At 36.7% G+C, this 27,651-nt stretch overlaps 1 protein-coding gene across 5 annotated transcripts in view; it reads left to right on the top strand.

The window, feature by feature from the left end:
• The window catches only part of DENND4A (DENN domain containing 4A), a 133,887-nt gene that overhangs the window by 12,753 nt on the left and 93,483 nt on the right, over window positions 1–27,651 (top strand). For 3 of the 5 annotated variants that reach the window (XM_082617730.1, XM_082617727.1, XM_082617731.1), the window contains exons 2-4: window positions 13,550–13,628; window positions 20,709–21,041; window positions 26,560–26,809. In XM_082617730.1, coding sequence (XP_082473856.1) covers window positions 20,731–21,041; window positions 26,560–26,809 — 561 coding nt within the window. In that variant the 5' untranslated portion in view covers window positions 13,550–13,628; window positions 20,709–20,730. Of the gene's footprint in view, window positions 1–13,549; window positions 13,629–16,820; window positions 16,927–20,708; window positions 21,042–26,559; window positions 26,810–27,651 lie in introns of all 5 variants that reach the window. The other 2 variants (XM_082617728.1, XM_082617729.1) reach the window with 2 other exon arrangements.

Below are 27,651 nucleotides of genomic sequence, written 5' to 3'. Positions count from 1 at the left end.
AAATGCTTCCTTTTTTTTAAAGGTCACTGTCTTCTGCCACTGAGCATTTTAGTTGAGGACTCTGAAGTGGCATGTTTGTATGAGAAAAGCGTATAGATGGATGGGGAAAACGGTATAATGATACTTAGGCTTGTTAGATAGGAGTGGCTGTTATCACGAGAAAAGACATATTCCCACCCCCTTTTTGGTCAAAATTGTAGTAAGTGGTATTATTTCTCTTTATAAAATAATTTGTTCTAATAAGCTCTGAGATACTCCCTATTCTTTAATCTCTCTTTTTTCCCCTGAACTTTGAAATATAATTTTATTCATACTGACTCACAACTATGCTGAAGTTGGAGTTATAGGTTGTTGTTTGAACCTGTTATGGTTGGTGAATATTTTTCATTTTCTTACGCTGAGAAATGCCTGGAGATAACAATGTAACAGCCATTTTTTAACAAGGGGTTTTTTTTCCTCCTCTGGTTAACTGACATTTTTATATTCCTACTTGACCTTTTCTTTTTTGAGGTTTTTAAAACCAAATTTCTTTTGTTTGTGAGTATTAGAAATGAAATTCAAACTAATTTATTCAAAAAGGGGAATTAGTGTTGATGGCAAGGATACTGGGGATTTCACAGTACTGTACTTTGAAGGTAGAAGTACAACCAGGCTTCATGAGGGGGAGGGGAACCAGGAACTGGAAACTCATCAGTAACTCAGGCAGCTGTTTTCTCCCCACCCTGGGGCAGCATTATCTCTTCTGCTTCTCCCTACTTGTCTACTTCGTTTTTCTCTCTCTGCACGTTGTCTTTTACCACTGCGCATGGCCGAACAAGTCCTCTAACTCTTAAATTCTTAATATTCACTCATGGTTCTGTGATCCCATGCTAAACCCTGGAAAAAAATCCAGCTTGAGGCAAATGTCTGTGTCTGGTCCAATCAGCTATGGCAGATGAAATCAAGGTTTTAGAGAACTTTTCAGGCCCCATTTCTATGATAGGGGAGTGCATACAGGGCATACAACTCTCAGGGGAGAGGTATGTCGGTAGGCTGCATAGATACCGTAAAAGGTGGTGATTGCAAAGGAATACTAAATAACATGAAATAAAATTAAGTTTTTTTTGAAATAAAAAGGAGACCACTCATTAGCTTTATGTAGTAGTAAAGAACTTAAATTATTTCATCACCAGTCCATAGGTGGTTATTCTGAAAACTATAAAAATATCTCCCTTTTTCAAATAAGAGCGGATTTTTTAGCTTCTGCATATAGAATTTGAAGTTTGAATCATGCTATTTCATGAACACAAATAATCTTATATTAATATTATTATTAATACATCATGTCATTTTCTATTTAACAAGCGTTTACTGACTGCCTGTCCTTTTTTAGGGACTGTGCTAAAACATATTTACAGAGCTAGAGATGTAACATTGCCTACTCTCAAAGAATTCCTAATCTAGTCGAGAAGAGTAGATGTTCAAAGAAATGATTACAGTGTTAATGTGATAATCGTAATAGAGGTATATACAGGATGGTCTTAAAGTATAAGGAAAGAGAATGACAATCTCTTCTAGGGAAGGGGATCAGGAAGGGCTTCAAAGAGCATGTCTCAAATATTACACGGGAGCTGGCCATTTGAACGGGCATTCTGGCAGAAAGAACTGAATTTACAAAGGTGGTGTGGAGTTTGGTATGACTGAAGTGAATTTTACATCATTCAATTTACTGAAGCTAAAATGAAAACTTATTTTTTCATATCTGTCCTTCACATGATAGTGCGTACTTCTTTTTTCAAAGGAGGATTATAGATTTTAGAATACTCATCATTTTGTTTGTAACTGTGATGTCACTTTTGAAAATGAGTCTTCACTGATCATTTGCTTTCAGGCTCCTTTATCAAATTTTTCTAATACTGGTTGGTTGGTTAGTTTACTTTTAGGGTTATTTTTTTCCTGTTCAAGCATAAAACTCCATACAGTGGATGACTGAAAGTGCAAGGGCTTATAAAACTTATGAATATCACAGTTTTTATAAAAGTAAACAGTGAAAACAATACATAGCATAAGCCTAGTATAATTTTAAAAGATAAGTCTCTAAAACTGATCTATGTCAGTACTGAAATTACACACACAATTATTTTGTAAAATACTTTACATCAGTTTTTTTCTCCTATAGAGTCGTACCTACCTTTAAGCAAAAGGAGTGTGAGCAGTTGGCAGAATGCTTTTTGCTTCACTACTCTGATCAGTTGATTAATGCCTTTACGTCTCTTTTCAATTGCTTTATCCACCCATTCATGACTCCTGTTCCACAGCTGTCACAGATAACCAACCACCCAAAAAACAAAAAACCCAAAAAACCCCAAATCCAGGGGTCCATAGTTGACTGTTCTGAGAAGTGACTGAGATAGGTGAGAAGGAGAGAAAAAGATAGTTGTGGCCAGCTTTGCGGTGGTGGGAGTGGTGATGGTGAGTGTGTGTGTTTCATGTATGAGGTTGTTTTCCTGTAGCAAGCTCAAAAATACCACCATTGTCACCCAGGTCACAAATTGTAACTGTTTCTCATCCCCTTTCACAAATCTATCAGTCTGCCTTTTGTCACTTTTATCCTTCAACTATGCTTCTGATACTGTGTAGGAAGGAAGTGATGAGCAAAGAAAAGACCATATGCCTCTTATTTGTTGCTCCTTTTGTTTGGAATGCCCTTCCATCTCTCCTCTATCACCCTACTCATATTTCAAGATTTAGATGATAACTCTTTCTTTTCTGACTCCTGAAGCCTAAACTGTGTGTCCTTCTTGTGCTTTCTGTGATTACTTCTGTTATAGTCTTATCTCTTACAGTGATTGTTTGTTTACTTGTTTGCCTTCTCTATTAAACTCATGTAAGGCAAGGCCATACATAAATTATTTGTCTTTGTGTTCCCAGTGCCTGGTACAGAGCCTGGCATATGGTAAGGTTGCCATTTTGGGATTCTTGTTTGCAAACTACAGAAATCAACTCTGGTTAAAAAGAATTTATTGGAAGGATAGTAGTTAGCTTACAGAAATGACTGAAAGACTGGAGAACCAGACTCTGAGAACAAAGAGGAAACCAACTAATCAACCTCAGGGCTAGACCATAGCCAAAGGAATGCCACAGAAATGTCCTTTTTGTTTAAGATACCTTTGACTCCTCCACAGGATGCTGGATGCCATTGCTGGAACACTGCCTCTGGGTACTGTATGTCACTGCCCTAAGAATGAATTTTAAACTGTCTCTGCAACTTTAGCTCTAGAGTCAAATTCTGCATGAAAGCATCTAACTGACCAATCTATGTGCCTGGTTCCTAAATAGCAAAGCAAGTATCTGGTCTTTTTGGCTTCCATGGTTGACTCTATCTAGGGCTTACCTTCCTTCCAAGACACACACAGTGGCAGATTTTTTAAATATAGTAAAGGAGTTCAGATGCTGAACGGTCAAAAATAAAACTCTGACACATGTCCTTTTCAATAAACATTTGGTAAATGTTTATTAGATGAATGATTGAGAGAATCAGAGTCATAATTTCCTGTCTCTAAACCTTTACATCATCAAGTCTCGAAGTGATTATGATGCTACTTCTATAATTCAGAACAAAATCATTTCCAAAACATCAAATAAATATAAGCAAAATCAGCAAAGTTCTGATTTCTTAAAATGATGATCCCTCATTGTGAAATTATTTAAATAAAATTATTTGAATTAAACTTTTCTTGGTGCACTTTTTTGCCATAACCTAAGCACATGTTTATTTGCTCGTATGATAATCTAACACTAACTGGAGCTAGGATTTGAGCTTGGCCAAACTGATTGCAGAGCACTTGACTTCTCTTCTTATAGTGTTTGTATAGTTGTATTCAGCAATGACATAATTGAAACAAAACAACAACAAACTAATATTTTAGAGAGGTCCGTCAGAGAAATGTTTCTGCTTGCAAAAAACAAGTTTTTATTTCCTAAGCCATCTTACCCATCCAATATAAGGTTCTTTTTTTTTTTTTTTTTTTTTTTTTTTTTTTTTTTTTGCGGTATGAGGGCCTCTCACTGTTGTGGCCTCTCCCATTGCGGAGCACAGGCTCCGGACGCGCAGGCTCAGCGGGCATGGCTCACGGGCCCAGCCGCTCCGCGGCATGTGGGATCCTCCCGGACCGGGGCATGAACCTGTGTCCCCTGCATCGGCAGGCGGTCTCCCAACCACTGCGCCACCAGGGAAGCCCCATCCTTGTATTTAAATAATAGTTTAACCATATATTAAACTTCATTTTTTACAACATTTAAAAAATATTACTCCATTACCTTACTAATTGGAAGTCTGGATTCAGATTTTTTTTTTGGTAGGTGAACTACTTTTTCTTTCTGGGAATTTTTAGAATTTTTTTCTTTGAGATGTTCTAAGAGTTCCTTATAAGGTGTCTAGGTATTTTTTTCTTACCTGTTATACCAAACGGACATCTTATATCTTTAATTCTTGGAAATTATTGGTCATTATTTCTCAAGTATTTCCTTATCTCTGTTTTTTTCTCACATTCTGAAAGCCCTATTATTTAGATATTGGCTCTGTTTTTCCTAGCCTCCGTATGTGTTCAAAACTAATTCTTTTATTTTTTTTCCTTTTAAATACACTTTAGATTCACAGCAAAATTGAGCAGAAATTACAGAGAGTTTCCATACACTGCTGCCACCACACAAACACAGCTTCCTCCACTGTCAACGTCCCACACCAGTGGTACATTTGTTATAATCCATGAACCTACACTGACACATCATTCTCACCAAAGTCCATAGTTTATATCAGGGTTCCTTCTTTGTGTTGTACATTCTGTGGTTTTTGACAAATGTATAACATATCTGCCATTGTAGTATCATACAGAATAGTTTCACTGCCTTAAAAATCCTCTGTGCTTATTAGACTATTTATCCCTTCTTCCTAACTTGCTGGCAACTGCTGATCTTTTTACTGTTTTCATAGTTTTGTCTTTTCCAGAATGTCATATAGTTGAAATTATATAGTATAAAGCCTTTTTAGATTGGCTTTTTTCACTTGGTAATATGCATGTAAAGTTCTTCCGTGTCTTTTCATGGCTTGATAGCTCATTTCATCATAGAACTGAATAATATTCCATTGTCTGGATGTACCACAGTTAATTTATCCATTCACCTCCTGAAGAACATTTTAGTTCCTTTCAAGTGTGGCAGTTATGAATAAAGCTGTTGTAAACATCGTGTGCAGGTTTTTGTGTGGACGTGTTTCCAACTCATTTGGGTAAATACTAGGAAGTGTGATTGATGGGTCATACGGTAAGAGTGTGCTTAGTTTTGCAAGAAGCTGCCAAACTGTCTCCCACAGTGACTATATGATTCATCTTGCATTCCCACCAGCAATGAGTGAGAGTTCCTGCCACTCCAGATTCTTGGATTATTTGGTGTTGTCAGTGTCCTGCATTTGGGCCATTCTAATAGGAGTGTGGTGATTTCTCATTGTTATTTTACTTTGCATTTCCCTAATGATATATGATGTGGAGCATCTTTTCATATGTTTACTTGCCATCTGTATATCTTCTTTAGGGAGGTATCTGTTCAGGTCTTTTGCCCATTTTTTTTTTTTTTTTTTTTTTTTTTTTTGGCAGTACGCGGGCCTCTCACTGTTGTGGCCTCTCCCGTTGCGGAGCACAGGCTCCGGACGCGCAGGCTCAGCAGCCATGGCTCACGGGCTCAGCCGCTCCGGGGCATGTGGGATCTTCCCAGACCGGGGCACGAACCCGTGTCCCCTGCATCGGCAGGCGGACTCTCAACCACTGCGCCACCAGGGAAGCCCCTTTTGCCCATTTTTTATGGGTGGTTAATTTTCTTATTGTCAAGTTTCAAGTGTTCTTTATATATTTTGGATAACAGTCCTATATCAGATACATCTTTTGTAAATATTTCCTTTGTCTGTGGGTTGTCTTCTTATTCTTTTAAGCCTCCATATTTTTAAACTTTTATAATATATATTTTCAATTGCTTTATACCTTCTTAATATCTCATTCTGATCATCGACTCACTGATTTTATTTTCAACTATATTCATTTTTTCCCTCATATCAAATATAATATTCAACTATATTTATATTCATTTTGTTATTTAACCTATCTGACTTAGAATTTCAATTATTTTATTTTTAATACCCAATATCTGTAGTTGGTTCTTCATTATTCCTTATTATTTTCCTAATATCCTACTTTAGTTTCCTGAAGATGTTTGTCCTGCTTATTTAAGAAATATGTTTGGTCCGGACCAAAAATTCTGTTTCCTCTGGGATAGGTTGTTCTGTTCTTGGCCTTTTTTTTCTTTCACCCCTCTTTTGTATTCCTGCAGTGTTTATTTTTTTCTTTTCTGGAGCCCGTATTCACTTGAGACTGTCAACTACCTTGACTGATAATATGTACAGGCAGTCCCAGGTTCAAATTTATGCCTTTCCTGCTGAATTTATAGAGTATAAGTATGTGTGTGGGCAGAGAAATAGGTTTAGGTCTAAAGGTGGAGATATGCCAGAGAAATAGTTCTGTTTTTGCTATTAGATGTGCAGGTAGAGATATCATGCAGGCATTTTGGATCTCAGTAGAGAGTCATGGTTGGTGATATAAATTTGAAAGTGAGCAGCAGTTAGTGGAACTAAAAATTTTCCTGGGAATAAGAAGAAAGAGAAGGTCCTGAAGTTTGGTTTGATTGGTGAAAGAAGGTTAAGGGAGTTTAAAGAATAGAAGTGTATCTAAGGCTGGTCCTGGCCATCAGAATGTTTAGAAGGAGCAATGTGTCATCTAGCCTCACCAACCTGATCTGCTTTATCTTTGTCAAATCTGGGTCATTGTTTCAGGCTTCTATGGAATAGTCTACATGGTATGTAGTAGCAAGAGACCTGGGATAAGGAGTTTTAGGCCCTGCTCTGCTAGTGATGAACTGTGCTATTTTGGGCAAGTCATATTTACCTTTCTACCTTTTGTACTCTAAAACTTCTATGAATCTTTAAGGAGGTATGGTTATAAATAATCTAGACCAATAGTTTGACTAAAAAATATATATATTTTCTTGAGATGTTTCACCAAAATAGAATTAGTTAATAAGAGTACCATTAGTTTTAAGTACTGATGGATTACTTTTCAGAAAAATTCTTCTAATTCACGCTGCCATTAGCAATTTTTTGTTAAGTATTTATTTATTTGTTTGTTTATTTATTTATTTATTTGGGCTGCACCAGGTCTTAGTTGCGACATGTGGGATCTTCATTGCGGCATGCGGAATTAGTTGCGGCAAGCAAACTCTCAGTTGTGACATGCATGTGGGATCTAGTTCCCTGACCAGGGATCAAACTCGGGCCCCCTGCACTGGAAGCATAGAGTCTTACCCACTGCACCACCAGGGAGGTCCCAACAATTTTTTTAAATGTTTATTTTAGTTCCCTGACCAGCCGGGCCCCCTGTGTTGGGAGCGAGGAGTCTTAATCACTGGACCACCAGGAAAGTCCCCCACTGACAGTTTTTAAGTGTGCTTATTTCTTTACAGCACTACAGCATTGGGTTTAATTTTTTTTTCATATTTGTTAATTTACTGGACATGATGTAAAACCTTGAAGTTTAATTTCTGTAATTATTTGCAAGGCTATCAATTCTTCCAAGTATTTGGGTTTTCTTGTGTATGAACTATTTGTTTGTAGTCTTTGATCATCTAGTAAGTCCTACAGATTAAAAAATTGTATCAGTCATTATTAAGTGGGAGAATAACAGATGTCTCAAAGTTGTTTTCAAGTATTAATTCTCAAAGTTTTTTTCAGGTGCTTATTAACAAATAAATATGTTACTTGTTACAGTTTGTGGGGAAAAGTGGATTTTAAGCCTTTAAAAGGCTTAAAGTACTATATTTAAATAGGTGGTGAAATGAAATAGTTAAGAAAGTGAAATGTTAACATTAACCAAATGAGAGAACTATAAATCTTGATATCTACTTTTCAAGAAAGGTGATATTTTTAATCAATGAATCTCATTTGTATTATATGTTAATATAGCTGAATTTTAGATTACTTGTCTTCTGAAAATGTATTTTTAATCACCCCAGTGAGTATTATTTCGAGTAACCATGAAATGGAGAAGAAAAACCAGATATTTTATGTTTAAGAGAAGCTTTTGGTAACATCCCATTGGTGGCAACAATTCATTTTAGATACCAGCTAACAAATGTTTATGATGATTCAGGGGACTTCCCTGGTGGTCCAGTGGTTAAGAATCCATCTTCCAATGAAGGGGGCATGGGTTCAATCCCTGGTCAGGGAACTAGGATCCCACATGCCACGGGGCAACTGAGCCCACACACTCTGGAGCCCGAGTGCCACAACTAGAGGGCTTGCGTACCACAACTGCTGAGCCTGTGCACTCTGGAGCCCGTGCACCACAACTAGAGAGAAACCTGCATGCTGCAACAAAGGTCCCACATGCCACAACTAAGACCCAACACAGCCAAAAAAATAAATAAATAAAAATAAATACTAAAAAAAAAGTTAACTCCTATCAACACATTAAAAAATGTTTATGATAATTCAAAGAGGAGGCAAGAACTTTGTGATGTGAGAATGTTATTCATATGGGAAATTAAGTAAAAAAAAAATATGGTGCAAGAGACAAAATTTAAAATGAGACTTCCCTCTCACTCTAGACTGGTAAGCATCATATATTTGCATTTCATATATAGTATTGAATATGAACAGATTTTCAGTATGAGACTGGTAGTTGTTTATAGGGAATTGTTTATAGGAATGATAAATCTAATAGTTTCTTTATTTAAAAAGAATGTAAATAGCATTAAAAATCCTCCAGGGCTTCCCTGGTGACGCAGTGGTTAAGAATCTGCCTGCCAGGGCTTCCCTGGTGGCTCAGTGGTTTAGAGTCCACCGGCCGATGCAGGGGACATGGGTTCATGCCCCAGTCTGGGAGGATCCCACGTGCCATGGAGCGGCTAGCCCCGTGAGCCATGGCCACTGGGCCTGCGTGTCTGGAGCCTGTTTTCCGCAACGGGAGAGGCCGCAACAGCGAGAGGCCTGCGTACTGCAAAAAAAAAAAAAAAAAAAGAATCTGCCTGCCAATGCAGGGGACACAGGTTCGAGCCCTGGTTTGGGAAGATCCCACGTGCTGCAGAGCAACTAAGCCAGTGTGCCACAACTACTAAGCCTGCGCTCTAGAGCCTGTGAGCCACAACTACTGAGCCCACAAGCCACAACTGCTGAAGCCTGCGTGCCTAGAGCCCATGCTCCACAACAAGAGAAGCCACCGCAAAGAGAAGCCCACACACCGCAATGAAGAGTAGCCCCCACTCGCCACAACTAGAGAAAACCCTCATGCAGCAATGAAGACCTAACGCAGCCTAAAATAAATAAATTAATTAATTAAAAAAAATTCTCCGGATACAATTTCCCCATACCTCTCTAACCATTTCTCACTTTTCTCCATCCCATTTCTGCACTATTTTTTTTACTCATCTTTTTTTTATTACTTTTCTTGCCATATCTCTTTGTTCAACTTCTTTCATTTTCTGTTTTACTCTTTTCTCTGATTTTTAGTCATTCATTCTTTTTCTTACCTGCCAATTGCCCCACTCTCTTCAGTCAGTTTAACTTCTCCCACTTACCTGTTAACTTTTTTTGTCCATCAAAGCCCACGTTCATGAATTAACACACAGGGCTCCCCAAGGACTTACTTTCTTCTCTTTCATTCTTGAATTGAAGTATGGTATAGAAGAACTCCAAATTAAAAGCCATGAGAGTTGAGTCATAAATTGATGTATTTGGTCTTAGGCAAGCTGTTTAATGTTTATGCCTCAATTTCTTCATTTATAAAAAGGATTGAAGCTAAATCTCCAAGGAGCCTCCTAGCTCTACAATCCTATGATTCTGTGGTGTCTTAACTTTCACATGTTTTTCCTACTGTGCTGACCTCATTCATTTAATAAATATTTATACACCTACCATGTATTTATAACTCCTATAATTTATGTGAGGAATCAAAAGAAATAAAAGACAGGGTTCCTGCCTTTGAATTGTTTATAGTCTGTCTGGAGAGGCAAGAGGTATCTGCATATTAACCTTCAGTTATTTCCAGTCTGTTCCTGTTCTTTCTACACCAGATCCATATTCTCAAGGGAATACCAGCTATTTTATTTTCTTTATTTTTTAAAACATCAGTTTTACAGGGTTTTTGTTTTTGTTTTTTTCTGGTGGCCACGCCTCACAGCATGTGGACTCTTAGTTCCCCGACCAGGGATCGAACCTGCTCCCTCTGCATTGGAAGCTCAGAGTCTTAACCACTGGACCACTGGGGAAGTCCCTGCTACCTTAGTTCAAACCTAATTTCTGGGGGAGGGGCAAGTTTACCTCTGAACACAGTAAAAGACTCATTTTTATTTTCTTATACATGTAGGAATCCCCACTGTAGTTGTTCTGTAGCATTACTTTATGTTGTCCTCTTGATTCCAGTCTGGAATTTATTCATGATAGGAAAATTTATCTCAGAACCAAGGGGATTGATTTTTATTGTGATTTAGTAGATGATCACTCTCTGTCCCTATCTTTGCGTGCATACATATGTCTGTGCATTTATGTTTGTATAATCATATTCAAATGTAACGTTCCAGATGGCTGAGTGAATGTGACCAGCAAGTCTTTCCACACGTATATGCTTTCTTCTCTGGTTTGTTTCTGCACCTATGTTGTAAGGGGGTATTGCTTTTAGAGAGTTGTCTTTTCCTTTCATTGGCCCTATGTGCTCTCTGGTAAAAATATACCAGTCCACAGGGATTAGGGACAGTCGGGGGAGGACAGGAGGGAAGTGGGTGTACTTATAAAAGGTCAACACTGGGACTTCCCTGGTGGTCCAGTGGTTAAGACTGTGCACTCCCAATACTGGGGGGCCCCGGTTCGATTCCTGGTCAGGGAATTAGATCCTGCATGCCACAACTAAAAAAGATCCCACATGCTGCAATGAAGATCCTGCATGCGGCAACAAAGATCCTGTATGCCACAACTAAGACCTGGCACAGCCAAATAAATAAATATTTTAAATAAATAATTAAATAAAAAGTAAAAGGTCAGCACTAAGGATCCTTGTGATGGAACTGTTCTGTATCCTGACTTTGGTGATAAGTACATGAAGCAACACGTAATAAAATTGTATAGAACTAAGTACACACACACACACACAACACACACACACATATACACATGTGAATACAAGTAAAATTGGGGAAAACAGAATAAGATAGGGGAATTGCATCAATGTCAATATCCCTACTGTGATTGTACTATAATTTTGCAAGATGTTACAATTGGGAGAAACTGGGTAAAAAGTATACCAGATCTCTATTATTTTTTTCAACTGAATGTGAATCTATAATTATTTCAAAAGTTCAATTAAAGATAATAGCAATTTAAAGGGGTCTGTGCTGAAAGATAATTTAACATATATAGCTGCAGGAAGCACACTGACATATCACTTTGAGGAGCATGACTTTCCATTTACATCAAAGGATGCTCTGCTAAATAGATTTTACGCATTTTTTATTGCAAGTTTTCTTATGCATGTATGGAAAGTGAAGCAGTAGCTGTGATGTGTTGTCTCCATTAACAGAAGAACTTTGTAAACACTTAAGTGATGCCAGTTTTATATCAGTCTCATCTTCTGTGTACTGGGAAATCAGTTAATTCTAATAATGGGTCAATTTTTTCATACAATTCATAGAATCAAAGTAAAGGTTTTGGAAGTTCATACTGTCAGGAAACATTTCATATTGTGAATGCTGCTGTAAATCTAAAACTTTAAACATTGAACAAAATGCTTTTTTTTTTAATAAATTTATTTATTTTATTTATTTATTTTTGGCTGCGTTGGGTCTCTGTTGCTGCACGCAGGCTTCCTCTAGTTGCGGCGAGCAGGAGCTACTCTTTTTTTTTTTTTTTTTTTTTTTTTTTCTTTTTGCGGTATGCGGGCCTCTCACTGTTGTGGCCTCTCCCGTTGCGGAGCACAGGCTCCGGATGCGCAGGCCCAGCGGCCATGGCTCACGGGCCCAGCCGCTCCGCGGCATATGGGATCCTCCCAGACCGGGGCACGAACCCGTATCCCCTGCATCGGCAGGCGGACTCTCAACCACTGCGCCACCAGGGAGGCCCTAGGAGCTACTCTTCATTGCGGTGCTTGGGCTTCTCACTGCGGTGGCTTCTCTTGTTGTGGAGCACGGGCTCTAGGCATGCGGGCTTCAGTAGTTGTGGCTCGTGGGCTCAGTAGTTGTGGCTCGCGGGCTCTAGAGTGTAGGCTCAGCAGTTGTGGTGCACAGGCTTAGTTGCTTTGTGGCATGTGGGATCTTCCCGGACCAGGGCTCGAACCTGTGTCTCCTGCATTGTCAGGCAGATTCTTAACCACTGTGCCACCAGGGAAGCCCCATTGCTTTGTTTATTGAGTAACAAACAAATATTAAGTTTAGTGGAGCATAGAGTCATGGTCAAAAACAAAACGTTTGTACTATATTAAGAAACTCAGTGTAGCAGAAAATTTATTTGGAATTGGTTATATACTACATTCACAATTCATGATTGCATCAAAACAAGCCTGATATTCTATCAATAAAATAGGAGCTGTAGTTTTCAAAATTTGCAAGTGTTTTTACATACATAGAGTATTTCAGCTAGAACATTTTTATGATAATCTGATGGTGAATATAAAAAATGTTTCAGCAGGTCAATATTTACATTGTTTCTTTGCTGCCTGTCAGCAATAAGATTTTAGAAATATTTGAAAAATATATGTACCACTCCATATTTACTGACTGAAAATACTCAGTGAATCTGAGATGGAGTGGTATCCTAGTTTTTAAAACATATATATCTATTTTAACCATTTTTAGCAATCTAAAATGTAACAAGATTGTACTTATGTTACTTCTCATTCATTCTTTTCACCCTCCATTCCATTCTAAGACACTTTAATCAAATCTTGACTCAAATGATTTTGGCCCTTTCCCCACTCCTCTCCTACTTCCCAGACACACACCAAGGACCAACCAAGTTGGGTAAATCTGGTGTCTGCTGTTGCTGCTATTTCCCCATTATTAGTAGATATTCAGTATTGGATAAAGCTGTGGTTTCTTCCTCTTGTGCTCGTGCTTATATTTTTCTTCTAGGAATGAGATACTATACATAATGCCTAAGAAATAGGCATGTTTTTCTTTCTCCTTGTTCCTGTACACGTTTAGTCTTTTGTGCCCTTACTTATTTTTTTGTTTTCTCTCTTTGTCCCCCTTATTTGCTTTTTTTTTTTTTTAAGTGTATATCTATTCTGGACTGAAACGTGTTTTCTGGAGGAGCTGGTATATGAAAATTACTTGTTGACTCTTTAACCATATGAAAACAATATATGCAACCATTTTGTTTGAAAATTATCATTGTTAACAGGACTTTTAAGTATCCACAGGCATCTTAGGGGGAAATGTTTGATTGGAATTAATTTAAGCTTAATTCTTATTCTTTTTAACACAGTATTTCTCAAACTCCAAGGCGTGCAGAATTCACAAATTGAGATCTGGCATCATTTTCAGAGAGAGACTTTCAGTAATGTGTAAGTAGTTTTTTTTTTCATTTCGATTTGTTTTTATTAGCTGTTTTCTGTATAAACACAGTGAAATGTTAATTTACCAGATCTCTTAATAAGAATTTGGCATATATTCACCAAGTAACAATTATGAGTAACAAGTGACACAAAATAACTTACTGAAAGGAGATGTTTTAAGCATGCCCTGGGTCAGTATTAACTGAACACCATTTATTAGAAACAGCATCTCCAAATATAAAGAATACTGGTTTGAGGGACTTGAGTTCTTGTCCAGGCTCTAGCACTAACTAGCTGGGTCTCCTTAAGTAAGCCATCTTCTGTGCTTCAGTTTCTTTGACTATAAAATAAAGGATAAGACTATCACTAATGAAAAGATCTCTTCCCCTTTAAAGGTCTATTATTCCTATCTTAATTTTTTAAAATATAAATTGTTAATCTTTCAAAAAGGAACCTTCAAATTACACAGCTGTGTTCTGATTTTTTTGTTGTTGGCTTTTGCTCGGGAATAGATATTGAGAGAGGAAGTGGTTCCAGAGTAGACTAGAAGACAAATAAGTGCCCCCTCGCTTAAGAAATTTGCCCCACATAGTCCATCAATTTGGGTTACTGAAAACTTACTTTTAAAAAGTCAAGTTGGGGAATTTCCCTGGTGGTCCAGTAGTAAAGAATCCACCTTCCAATGCTGGGGATGCGGGTTTGATCCCTGGTCAGTGAACTAAGATCCCACATGCTGCAGGGCAACTAAGTCCATGTGCCGCAACTACTGAGCTCACGTGCCTCAACTAGAGAGCCCGCATGCCGCAAACTACAGAACCCACACACTCTGGAACCCACGGGCCGCAACTACAGAGCCCATGCATCCTGGAGCCTGCGTGCCACAACTAGAGAAGAGAAAACCCACACGCCACAACTAGAGAGAAGGCCGCACGCTGCAATGAAGAGCCTGTGCGCCACAACGAAAGATCCTGCACGCCTCAGCGAAGATCCCGTGTGTTGCAACTAAGACCTGATGCAGCCAAAAATAAATAAATAAACCTAAAAAAAAAAAAAAACAGTTCCCAATTCAAGTGAAAAAAAAGCAAGGAGCATATTGTAGTAGATACGATATGCAAAAAGAAAAACAAAGTCAAGTTGGCTTGGATGGGTTAAACCTTTTTTAAAAGAAAGCAAACCTACTGTTAAATATGATATACAAATAAGATTTCTTTCCTTTCAAAATCTCCATAGAATACTGATGCTGAAGGAGTGCCAGTTTTCAAGGAGATGGGGAAAGGAACAACGAAGTAGGAGTCACTTCTATGCATGGATCTTTCAGGAGAAACTGATAGAAAAACTTTGGGGGCTTCCCTGGTGGCACAGTGGTTAAGAATCCGCCTGTCAATGCAGGGGACATGGGTTCGAGCCCTGGTCTGGGAAGATCCCACATGCTGCGGAGCAACTAAGTCCGTGCACCACAACTACTGAGCCTGCGCTCTAGAGCCCATGAGCCACAACTACTGAGCCCACATGCCACAACTGCTGAAGCCTGCACACCTAGAGCCCGTGCTCTGCAACAAGAGAAACCACCTCAATAAGAAGCCACACACCGCAATGAAGAGTAGCCCCCACTCTTCGCAACTAGAGAAAGCCTGCATGCAGCAACGAAGACCCAATGCAGCGAAAAATAAATAAATAAAATATGAATCAATTTATTTTAAAAAAAAGAAAAACTTTGCGCAGGGTGAAGGCAGGCACTTGGGATCTGGAAGGGTGGTAGGAGAAAAGATGGCTAGAGGTGGAATAAAGGAAGAGAAAGAGATGTGGAAAAATAAAACTAAACAAGAAACTCTTTGAAGGCAGAGGCTAGCTTTCATCAGTATCATCACTGGCTCTTAGAATAGTGTGTCATCTTAAAAAGTATTTATGAAAAATTCATTGAATGAATGAATCAATTACTTATTCAGTAAATTTCTAATTTCGCCCACAGCCCTGATGGTTAGTTAGACTCAAATCATCTAGTTTATCTGTGTTTACCCTACATTCAAAAACTATAGTATTTAAGGTAATTGGGGTTCAGAAAATTGACTCTGAATTATAGAAAAAAGACATTACATTTAGTATAATATACTTGAGGAAGGTTATAAAGTGAACTATTTATTCACTTAAAAATTTTTTAAGCACCTACCTACCATACTTTGGGTACTAGCTGGGAGAGGAAAAATGGGGTACTGATTATAGTGTATATTTCTATTTGATGGAATATTATGCAGTCATTTAGTATAATTATGAAGATTATAACAGTTGAGACTAATGCTTTTTAAATAAAATAAAAATATTTATATTTTATATTGTAACTGCATATAGAAGAAGAAGAAGACTAGGAAACTTTGTTAAATATAAACCAGATTTATTATTGTGAATGGGATTATAGAATTTCTTTTTCCTTCTACTGTTCTGTACAGTTCACAAAGTTTAAATGAAAATCCACATACATTTAAATTGTTTTGAAAACTAAGATGAACATATATTGTCTAGAAAAAGGTAATAGTGTATCATCAAAGGGAAAGAGCAAAACTGTATTTGAAGGACAGTAGATAGATTACCTTGGTTGGAAGAAAAATGAAAGGTGAAGTTTATTATTATTATTTTTTTTTTTTTGCGGTATGCGGGCCTCTCACTGTTGTGGCCTCTCCCGTTGCGGAGCACAGGCTCCAGATGCGCAGGCTCAGCGGCCATGGCTCACGGGCCCAGCTGCTCCGCGGCATATGGGATCCTCCTGGACCGGGGCACGAACCCGTATCCCCTGCATCGGCAGGCGGACTCTCAACCACTGCGCCACCAGGGAGGCCCGAAAGGTGAAGTTTAGAAGAAGATGGGAATGAAGGTCTCTAGCTTAGTTTTGATAATGTAAGAAAAGATGAGCTAGGTTAGGTTTTTAACTGTGGAATTACATTTTTTTTAAAAGAAAGAAAATTTCTTCTAGCTTATTTATTGAAGTGAACTGGAGTGAGGGGGAGTTGAACTGGTCCATTGTGTTATCAACCGTTTTCATGTATAATCTTGAGTTTATGACTATACTAGGCCCTGTCTCAAAGACTTTGCTCCTTTTACCATTTCAGTAATAGTATATAATTTTGCAAAATTTATGTTCAGATTCGTTTTTCATATATCTTTAAAATGTTATCCCTGATTTCCACTCTTGCCTTTTCTTGTCCTTAGAGTTAGCCTAGGTAGCACATGCTTTACTACTTGACCTAATGGAGTGATAGAAGAAATAAAAAAGAATCTGAATTGATGGGGCAGAGATAGAAAGGGAGAAAAACAGGTCAGTCTCCCTTAGTTGCTGAATAGGTAAGAGCTTTCTTGTAATGATTTCTCAATTTCGCTTCCATGAACCTTTTAGGAATAGAGAGCACATCCTTTTTGTTTTCTAATCTCAAAGAAAATAGATGTAATTTGAAATGAAATACTAGCCAAGTAGGTATCTGAAATTTTAAGAAGATGTCTGTAAACATCTTATGAGCTAACTCCTTAAGTTATCTGTATCATGTTGAATGAAGAGGAATTAAAAAGACAATAACTGATTAATGATGTAGTATTATTACTTGAACTTTAGTAAAGTTGTTTCAGGGTTTTATACTACCGTGATTATTTCGAGAACTGTTGGATCAAATATTTGTTTTGTGTGGCCCCCCCATTTCCAAAACGAATTTAAGGAAATTTACCTTCTAAGAAAAAGAAAAGAAATTTACCTCCTAATTGTCTAGGGTTTTTGCTCTGATGTACTACACTAAAAGTCCAAGTTTTGTACATGATGACTACGAATGCTTTCCTCAAATGCTCTTTCCAAGTAATTTTTGTTGGCTCTTACCAACATAAGGCATTTTGTCTTAATATATGTTTAGTATTTTCCATGAGGATTGTAAATTTTACACTCCAATGGAAGTCTCTTGGTTTCTTGAAATTGTTAGGAAATACTATTCATTATTTATTTCTGTGTTAAAGATTTTCAGTATTTTCTCTGCCTTGTAATTTGTAACAACGTCTTCCCCCTAGTTTCTAAACCTCAAACTTACTTTAAAAACAGTTGATTTAAAATAAAAAGTAGAGGTGCATTTTCAGTATTATAGACTCTTTCTGAGAGAATTAAAGAGCATTTAGATCTAGAAGTCACCTGGGATGTTGCCAGCTGTGCTGTTGACATTATATGCTTTGTCACCAGTGAGTGCCTTCAGATATTTTTGCCTACCTTCTTTACCACTCTCCACACCCGAATGAATAAATGGAAAACAACAATAACAACAACAAGGCAAGGGAGCTGGAGTAATATATAATTTACTATTCTGTCAATAAAAGTAAGAATATTTTATCACCACTTTAAAATTGATTGCTCTTATATGTATTGATGAAGAACTTTAACTTGTTCCCTTTTAGTAGTTATTTACTATATTCAACTGCAAATCAGATCAAATGATAAAAATTTGTAAACCAGGAAGATGTAACAAAAACAATTTTCATACAGTTTTTTCCCAAATATCTGCTTATTCATATAATAGCTGTTTATTTCCAATGGCTAAGGTAGTAGCTTTCAAAAGAACCTATTAAACATATGTACGTTTTCATCATAGTACTGTTTCCATTCTCTTTCCCTTCTTTCTGCATAGCAAGACATAAAACTTTATTGTATGTAATAGTAACTATACGCTTTAGTTTAAATAACACGACGTTAGAGTCTAAGAAAAAGGAGAATATTTACATCTCTTCATTATGATGAAAGGAAAGTGCTCTACTAAGGTAATTTTTAAGACTCGTGTCTATCAAGAGCTTATAATTTAAAATTTATGCACACATAAAAGCAAATAAACACTTACAGAAGCTGTAAGTGTATGTGTTGCTTTGACCCAATAATTCTACTTCAGTAAATTTATCCTGAAAAAAATAAGAGTTGTAACCAGAGGTTTATGTTCAAGGTTATTCATCTTAGCATTTAAAAACTATCAGCAAAATAAGTAGGAGTAATAAATGATCAACAGTAAGGAAGTAGGTCAATAATGTTATGTCCGTTAAAATACTGTGCAGCCATTAAAGAGTTATTTTCAAACACTATTTAATGAAGAAAATAAGTTAAATACAAAAGTGCTTTGTTTTCCTACTTTAAAAAAATGGATAGATGGTCAGCTGTTTTTTTGTAGAACACCTGTAATAGGCCGTCAGCTGAGAGTGACTATCAGTGTTTAACAGTTTTCCAGGAGACTAGGTTATTATTACTTTCCTTTACTGTCAGTCTGGGACAGTAGGGATTTCTGAAAAGTTTAAGCCGTTCGTTTTGTGCAGAAATCTTATGTGTAAGGGAATCGCTACATAGGAGCCATATATACCTAAATAAAACTAGTAGGAACATTCGATCCTTTTTTAGGTGTGTTTTCTAAGCAAAGAGTGAGAATATTTATAGAGTATATTTAAGCAATGGATACAAATTCCAAAAAATGTGGCATGAATTCTGAAAACTCATGACATTAGCCATATAGAAAATTAAATGAATTTTGGGATTATGATGAAAGTGGTGATAATTATATTATAAACAAGTATATTACATAAGAATTTCTTTGCCTCCAGGTATTTTATAGTCTACAAAAGAAGGCTGTTTACTTTAAATAGCATATTCTAAAGTATGTTCTGTGGGTTTTTTCTAGTTTTTAAGTGGGAAAATAGGGTTTGTCGTTCAGATAGACTGGGGAAATCCTGGATTAAGGGAAGTTAATCAGGTACCTTTATCAAAAGATTTCCAAGGCTTTAATTTTTTAATATATATTATAAATATACAGTACAATATTTGTCCATAAAATCCTTTCTTTGAATTTTTTGGAACTAAGTGTAACATGAGACACATGTTTGGAAATTTCTGTTTTAGGTTAAACTTTTTTTCCTATAATTCTTATATAAGTAATGACAGTACTGTGGTGGGGCCTGGGGGTGGGAATGTCTTCTCCTAGTTCAAGAAACAAATAAGGTTTAAGTGATACTAGACAACTGAAGGAGATTTTGCTATTAAAGTGTTTGCAAATACATGATGAATTCCACTTTGTGTATTTTTTCTTTGTATTTGTTATAAGCATGCATTACCGTTAAAATCGCTGCCCTACTTTTATTATTTGAAGTTCTTCTGTTTTTTGTATCTTCTAAAACTCATTCAGAGTGGATTTTTCTTAGTGTGTTTTATAATTTTAGAATAGGAGGTCATCTTCAACAGGGCTTTATCTGTGGAAAACCTGTGTTGAGGGTACCCTCTAGAACTTTTTTGCATTTGCTTCCCCAGGGCTATCACTAGCCTGGGAACACAGTTATCATTAATATCTCAGTTTGGAGCATCCTGGGACCATGCAGATGGCTTAAGATCAAACCTCAGATCCAAGTGTGAGTAGGCCTATTTTTATACATTCTCAGAAGAGACTTTTTACTTCCCCCAAAGTAGGGCTCAGATTGAGGCAAACTTTGTTATCTCCCTGTACCAGTGGATGGATTTTTTAAATCCACTCCTTAACTGGGGATGTAGTTCTTTGAGGCTCTTCTTTTTATACAGATGTCTCAGTTCTAATCCCCTATCTTATGTGGTCCCAAAGCATTGTCTCCTGTCCCTGTAATGCCTTTTAAAAATACACGCCCCTTGATTACTGAGGAGATCAGCCAAATTCTCCCACCCAGTATGAGCTTATACACTGCATTCTGGCATTTTGGTTTCCTCACTGTTTTGGGGCCCTGGGAATTTCCCCTTACATTTTTACAAGTTAGTCTATGCATTTAAAAGAATGTGTGTTTTTTTGTTGTCTACTTAGGTAATCTAGGCTTCCATATTGCCAAAAATGGAAATTTATGCATTAATTTTATAATAAAAAAATAATGCTAAATATAGTCCTGTTTTTTTTTAAAAACATACTTTTAACATATGAAAATGAAATGTGTAATACTAGCGTGTTTAATCAGGGAGGTAGTGCACTTTTTTTAGTTTTTCTTATTTGTACACAAACCACTTACATTTATTTGACTTATTATAGGAGAATATTTATTTGACTTATTACAGGAGAATACTATCTTTTACTTTTCTTTCAGATGTAACCTTCTGTAATGGAAGATGATTGAAGATAAGGGGCCTCGTGTTGCTGACTACTTTGTTGTAGCAGGATTAACTGATGTTTCAAAGCCTCTTGAAGAAGAAATTCACTTCAATGATGCTTGTCATAAAGTAGCTAAACCAAAAGAACCTATCACAGATGTTTCAGTTATTATTAAATCTCTTGGGGAGGAAGTGCCACGGGATTACACGTGTATTGATGTTACCCCAACTGGACTGTCAGCTGATCTCAATAATGGAAGTCTTGTGGGGCCGCAGATTTTCCTTTGCTATAGAAGAGGAAGAGATAAGCCTCCACTTACAGATCTGGGGTAAGTAATTTTTAAAAAGAATTATTGTTATTGATCCAAATAATACACCTTATAGATTTTGAAGTTAACTGTTCAATTTGTTTATTAATAGATACATGGCAGCTTTAGAAAAATAGACACGTTTATATCCAGAATCCTGTATTCTCTTCCTGTGTTCCTTATATCTTTTCAGTGTCTCTTCCTTCTACAGGTTCTAGCATTTTTGTCTGAGTTTCTTTCTATTAAAGATAGGGGATGGACTTCCCTGGCGGTCCAGTGGTTAAGACTTCGCCTTCTTTTGCAGGGGGTGCGGGTTTGATCCCTGGTCAGGGAGCTAAGATCCCACATGCCTCGCGGCCAAAAAACCAAAATATAAAACAGAAGCAATATTGTAACAAATTCAATAAAGACTTTAAAAATGGTCCACATCAAAAAAATCTTAAAAAAAAAGATAGGGGAGGGCTTCCCTGGTGGCGCAGTGGTTGAGAGTCCGCCTGCCGATGCAGGGAACACGGGTTCATGCCCCGGTCCGGGAAGATCCCACATGCTGCGGAGCGGCTGGGCCCATGAGCCATGGCCGCTGAGCCTGCGCGTCCAGAGCCTGTGCTCCGCAATGGGGGAGGCCACAACAGTGAGAGGCCCAAGTAAAGAAAAAAAAAAAAAAAAAAAAGATAGGGGAGATAATTTGAAAAACATTTATAGGAAAGTATCAGAAATTAATGTATTATCCTACTCATAAAATTTTTTATTATTTTTAAAGTATGAGAAAAAGGTGGCTTTTAAGGATCGGTTATAATGATCATTATAGTTGGGTGCTTAAGTCTGTATGCATCAAACAAGGCTCTTGGGTAAATTAGTGCCTTATTTAGGATATTGTGTTGAACTTGGGGCTCCCTTTTTATATAATAGCTTTACTGAGTTATAATTCATACCATCCAACTCACCCATTTAAATTGTACAATTCAGTTGTTTTTAGTATATTTATAGAGTTGTGAAACCATCACCACAACAAATTTTATAACATTTTATCATGCCCCCAAAATAAACAATCCTGTATTCATTATAGTTTCTGTCTAATTCTCCCTAACCCCCTCAGCTGTAGACAATCACCAGTCTACTTTCTGTCTCTGTGGATGTGCCTAATTCTGGACATTTTATATCAGTAGAATCATACTGTATATGGTTACCTTGTGGCTGGCTTCTTTCACTTAGCATAATGTTTTCAAGGTTTATACATGTTGTAGTATGTGTCTGTACTTTATTCCTTTATATGGCTGAATGATACTCCATCTTATGGGTCTACCACAATTTATTTATCCATTCATCAGATGATGGACATGTGAGTTGTTTCTACTTTTTGGCTCTTGTGAGTAATGCTACTGGAAATGTTAATGTACAAGTTTTAGTATAGACATATGTTTTCACTTCTCTTGTATATGTACTTAGGAGTGGAATTGCTGGGTCATATGGTAATTCTGTGTTTAGCCTTTTGAGGAACTGCCAGTCTGTCTTCCAAAGTAGCCGTACCACTCTGCATTCCCATCAGCAGTGTATGAAGGTTCCAATTTCTGCCAGTCCTAGCCAACATTTTATATTATAATTTTGATTATAGCTCTCCTAGTGGGTATGAGATGGTATCTAACTGTAGTCTTGATTTGCATTCACCTGATGGCTAATGATGTTGAGCATCGTTTCATGTGCTTATTAGCCATCTATATATCTTTGGAGAAATGTCTATTCAGAATCCTTTACCCATTTTTAAATTGGGTTGTCTTTTTATTGTTCAGCTTTGGGAGTTCTTTATATATTCTACATGTAAGTTCCTTATCATATATATGGTTTACAAATATTTTTTCTTATTCTGTGGGTTGTCTTTTCACTTTCTTTATGGTATCCTTTGGAGCTGAAAAGTTTTTATTTTGATGAAATCTGATTTATGTATTTTTTTCTTTTGTTGCTTGTGTTTTGGTGTTGTATCTAAGAAGGCTTTAACTAATCCAGAGTTACAAAGATTTACATTTAAGTTTTTGTCTAAGTGTTTTATAGTTTCAGCCTTTACATTTAGATCTTTGATCCATTTTGAGTTAATTTTTGTGTATGTTGAGGAAAGATTCCAACCTTACTCTTTGGCATATGGATATCCACTTCCAGCACCATCTGTTGATGAGAATATTCTTTCCCCATTTTCAAAAATTGGTGATAAATGTATGGCTTTATTTCTGGACTCTCAATTCTATTCCATTTGTCTGTATATCTCTCCTATCTAGTACTACACAGTTTTGGTTACTGTGGCTTTGTAGTAAGTTTTTACATTAGGAAGTGTGAGTCTTCCAAGTTTGTTCTTTTTCAAAATTGTTTTGGTTATTCTGGGTCCCTTGAATTTTCCTATGAATTTTAGGATCACCTTGTCAATTTCTGCAACGTTTGGGTTTTTTTAAAAAAAGAGGAATATATATGTAAAAGAGGAATATATAAATGTAAAAATATATATATACATATGTATTTATTTATGTAGAAGATTCTCCCTGAAAAACTGAAAGAAAAAGGCCAAAGGTAGGCTAGGAGTAGCTCTAATAATGTCTTCACGATAGATGAAGGGTTTATAGGGAATGAAGATTAACTTTCTTGTTTCCATGGCTCTGTTGCAAAAGGGGATAGGCTTAACTTAAAATATTCTGGTTAAAAATAAGGAAGATAGCAATGTCCCTACTAACATCAGTAGAAGGGCTATAAAAGTTCCATCTCCCAATATATTAAGTCTGAAAGTGAATAGCCATGTTTACTCATGCCTAAGGGGAGATAGGATGAATTGGAAGGGCTCCTGAACATTCTTCTACTTTTAAAATTCTATTACTTAATATTTGATAAAAGTTATATTAAACTCAGTCTTTATTGTGTTAATTCATGAATTAATTACAGTAACTTTAAGTGGGTTTCAGAACAGGTATAATATTGCTTCATATGAAGTTTACATATTTGGGAAAATAAGCCAGCTATTAGATCTTATTTTTAAAAGATTACGTTAAGTTGCTCCTATGATCACTGATCACTGTCAGAATTCTAGTTTGCAGGGCTTCCCTGGTGACGCAGTGGTTGAGAGTCCGCCTGCCGATGCAGGGGACACGGGTTTGTGCCCCGGACCGGGAAGATCCCACATGCCGCGGAGCGGCTGGGCCCGTGGGCCATGGCCATTGAACCTGTGCATCCGGAGCCTGTGCTCCGGAATGGGAGAGGCCACGACAGTGAGAGGCCCGTGTACAGCAAAAAAAAAAAAAAAAAAAGAATTCTAGTTTACAAATAAAATGAAGGGAATGTTGCAGATTCTTGTTAGGATGTTGGAGCTGCCTAAATTAGAGATGAGGAATTTTCCAGGCATAGAAAGGATTCACCAACAGGAAAGGACTTGAACTAGAATGAATAAATTAACCACTCTTATGGCTATTCTCATATATTTGTCATTGTGGAGGATATAACATCATTATTGCCTTTAAACTAAGCTTATAGTTTAAATAGATAAGAAAAGTTACCCAATAATATAAAAATCAAAAATAGTGATATAAGTAATATATACAATAGCACAATACCTGATTAAAGAAAATAGGTAGCTTATGTATCAAATGTACTTATATTCCATATCTTTTAAGAATTTGAGGTAGTAAATAGTGGTTTGTTGTTCTGTGTGTTGTATTTTTCTTTTCTTGTTTTCAGTTGAACATCTGTGTGCCAGACATTATTTTGGAGACCCTACTAGCACTCTCACCTAATTCTGCCAAGATCCTATGAGTTAGATTTTTAAATTTTATAGTTGAATAGTATAAGGCTCAGAGAAGTTAAGTAACTGCCTAAGATAATACAGCTGGTACCAGGTGGTAGGAGTTCGAATTCAGATATGTCTAACTTCTCTGTTATAATGCCTTTAAAAATTTTTTTACTTATTTATTTTTTAAAATTGAAGTATAGTTGATTTACAATGTTGTGTTAATTTCTGCTTTACAGCAAGGTGATTAGTTATACATATGTATACATTTTTTATATTCTTTTCCATTATGGTTTACCTCAATATTGCATATAGTTCCCTGTGCTATACAGTAGGACTTTGTTGTTTATCCATTCTATATGTAATAGTTTGACGATGCCATTTTTTAGGATTAAGAAAAAACAAGACAGAAAAGCAAGATCGAGAGGAGGAGTAAGCAATTAGGCTAACATTGGGATATACATAGCTGCTATGATTAAGCATCAAATTTCACTCTAAATTTTCAAAATAGAACGTTTAAAGAAAAAAATTAAGTTTGCTGACAGCTGAGACAAAAGGGAAATTAAAAATTATATTAGAAAGAAATAATATGACCAATTTTTGACACTAAATTTTATTTGTATAATGGGATTTTATAAAAGGGAATACTGATTGATGTTGGGGACATTACCTTCTTTAATAATTTTTATAGCAAATGAAGAAACATTTAATATAATAGGGCTTTAATTTTTTTTTGCTAATGCCAAAGACTTAGCATTAAAGTACAAATTAGTGAATTCTGTGAGGGAATAAACTAATATTATTCAAGCATGGTGTTTTCTTTGTTTTCCCAAGTACTTTAAGTAACAGTATTTAGAAAACTTAAGGAATGGGTGCCTGGCCTGTCCTTTATTAAAAGCTTATGATTTTACCATAAAGGAGAAGGGGGAAACTTTCATTTGTACTTTTGATGAAAGGTAGACTTAAGGTCATTTACTCTTTTGAAAGCCTTAAAACTCTCTCTTAAAGCTGAAGGAAGTATTGGAGGTAAAAGTGTGCAAGCAAGTTCTCTACTGTATGGCAAGGAGCCTTTTGTAAAATTTTAACTTTGGTCAAAATACAAGGTTGCTTTTTCCAAAGATGATGCTTGGTTTTAGAGACATATGTACACCTATCTGTCATACATACATGATACACCTATCTGTCCATCCGTCTGTCTATCTGTCTGTTAAATGGAATGCTAAAATAAGTACCTTTGCACAAAATTGCTATTCTGTGGTTTATGTCAATAAACAGAGGTTGATATAAATTTTCCTTACATTATTAATTTTTGTTAGGGAAAACAGTTACTCTTTAATTTTTTATTTAATTTATTTTTGTTTTTTAAAATATTTATTTATTTATTTATTTGGTTGCTCTGGGTCTTAGTTGTGGCAGGCAGGCTCCTTAGTTGCGGCACTTGGGCTCCTTAGTTGCAGCTTGAGGGCTCCTTTAGTTGCGGCTCACTGGCTCTGTAGTTGTGGCATGCAAACTCTTAGTTGCGGCATGCATGTGGGATCTAGTTCCCAGACCAGGGATTGAACCCGGGCCCCCTGAATTGGGGGCACGGAGTCTTAACCACTGTGCCACCAGAGAAGTTCCCAGTTATTCTTTAATTTTATATGGGATGGTGCATTCAAACTTGGCAGTACAATTGGAATATCTGCTACATTTAAGGATCAGTTTATGATTCCTGACAATATTACCTTTCATATTTGCAGGTGCTTTGTAATTGTGTACTAATTTATTTTATTTATTTTTTAGGGTTTTATATGACTGGAAAGAAAGATTGAAACAGGGGTGTGAAGTTATCCAGAGTACTCCTTACGGACGCCCTGCAAATATTAGCGGCAGTACCTCATCACAAAGAATTTATATCACTTACCGAAGAGCCTCTGAAAACATGACTCAGAATGCGTTGGCTGTTACAGACATATGTATTATTATACCCAGTAAAGGAGAAAGTCCACCACACACATTCTGCAAAGTTGACAAGAATCTCAATAACAGTATGGTAAGTGACTCTTTTGCACTGATAAAATTAGCCACGGATGAAAAGAGCATAATTTAAAATAAATCTTTGGAAAACAGCATAGCACAATTACTGAATTAAAAAATAGATTTTTTAAAGATGTCAGATATTTTATTTTTAGGAAAGTAATTTAGTTGTACTTTCAAAAAGAGCTGTGCAAAAAGCTTTCTTTTTTTTTGTAATTAAATAATTTTTCCCCCTTACTGCAAAAGTGATGCACTCACCAAGGGTCACCCCTCCACTTGTGCACTAGATCCTGTATACTCACCTATTTGAGACATGGATTCAGCAATCCTCCCTACTTTTTTTTGAATCATCAGTTTTTCATTCTCTAGTGGGTTATTTCCTCCAGCATGCAAAAGCATGTTACAATACCTCCCATCTTTACAAAGCTTCTTGATCTTTATATCCCACTCCCATCTGTTCCCCCATTTGATTGTTCTTTATACTAAAACGTCTCAAGAGTTGACTGTATTCTGTCTCCTTCCTCACTTTGACTCTTTCCAGTTAGGCTTTTGTCTCCATCATTCCACCAAGATTGCACTTGTTGAATCCAGTGATCAACTCTTCATGTTAATTTTTTAGTACATTTAGACATAGATGATCACTTCTCCCTTCTTGAAACAGTGGCAGGAAGAGAAGATGCAGTCTCTATCCTCTGTGCTCTCTGGCTTTTTTCCTCCTACCTCACCAGTTATTCCCTTTCTGCCTTTGCTAATTTCTTCCCAATTCGCTAACTGCTACACAACAGAGTGCCCCAGGGTTCAGTCCTCAGACCATTTATCTTTAAATCTTAACTCACTTCGTTGATGATCTAATCATTT

The sequence above is a fragment of the Mesoplodon mirus genome (assembly GCF_964341445.2).
Source record: "Mesoplodon mirus genome assembly, chromosome: 4".
In the NCBI taxonomy this organism is placed as follows: Eukaryota; Metazoa; Chordata; class Mammalia; order Artiodactyla; family Ziphiidae; genus Mesoplodon; species Mesoplodon mirus.
The sequence above is the reverse complement of the archived record's forward strand: the minus strand, read 5'-3'. Positions and strand labels throughout refer to the sequence as shown.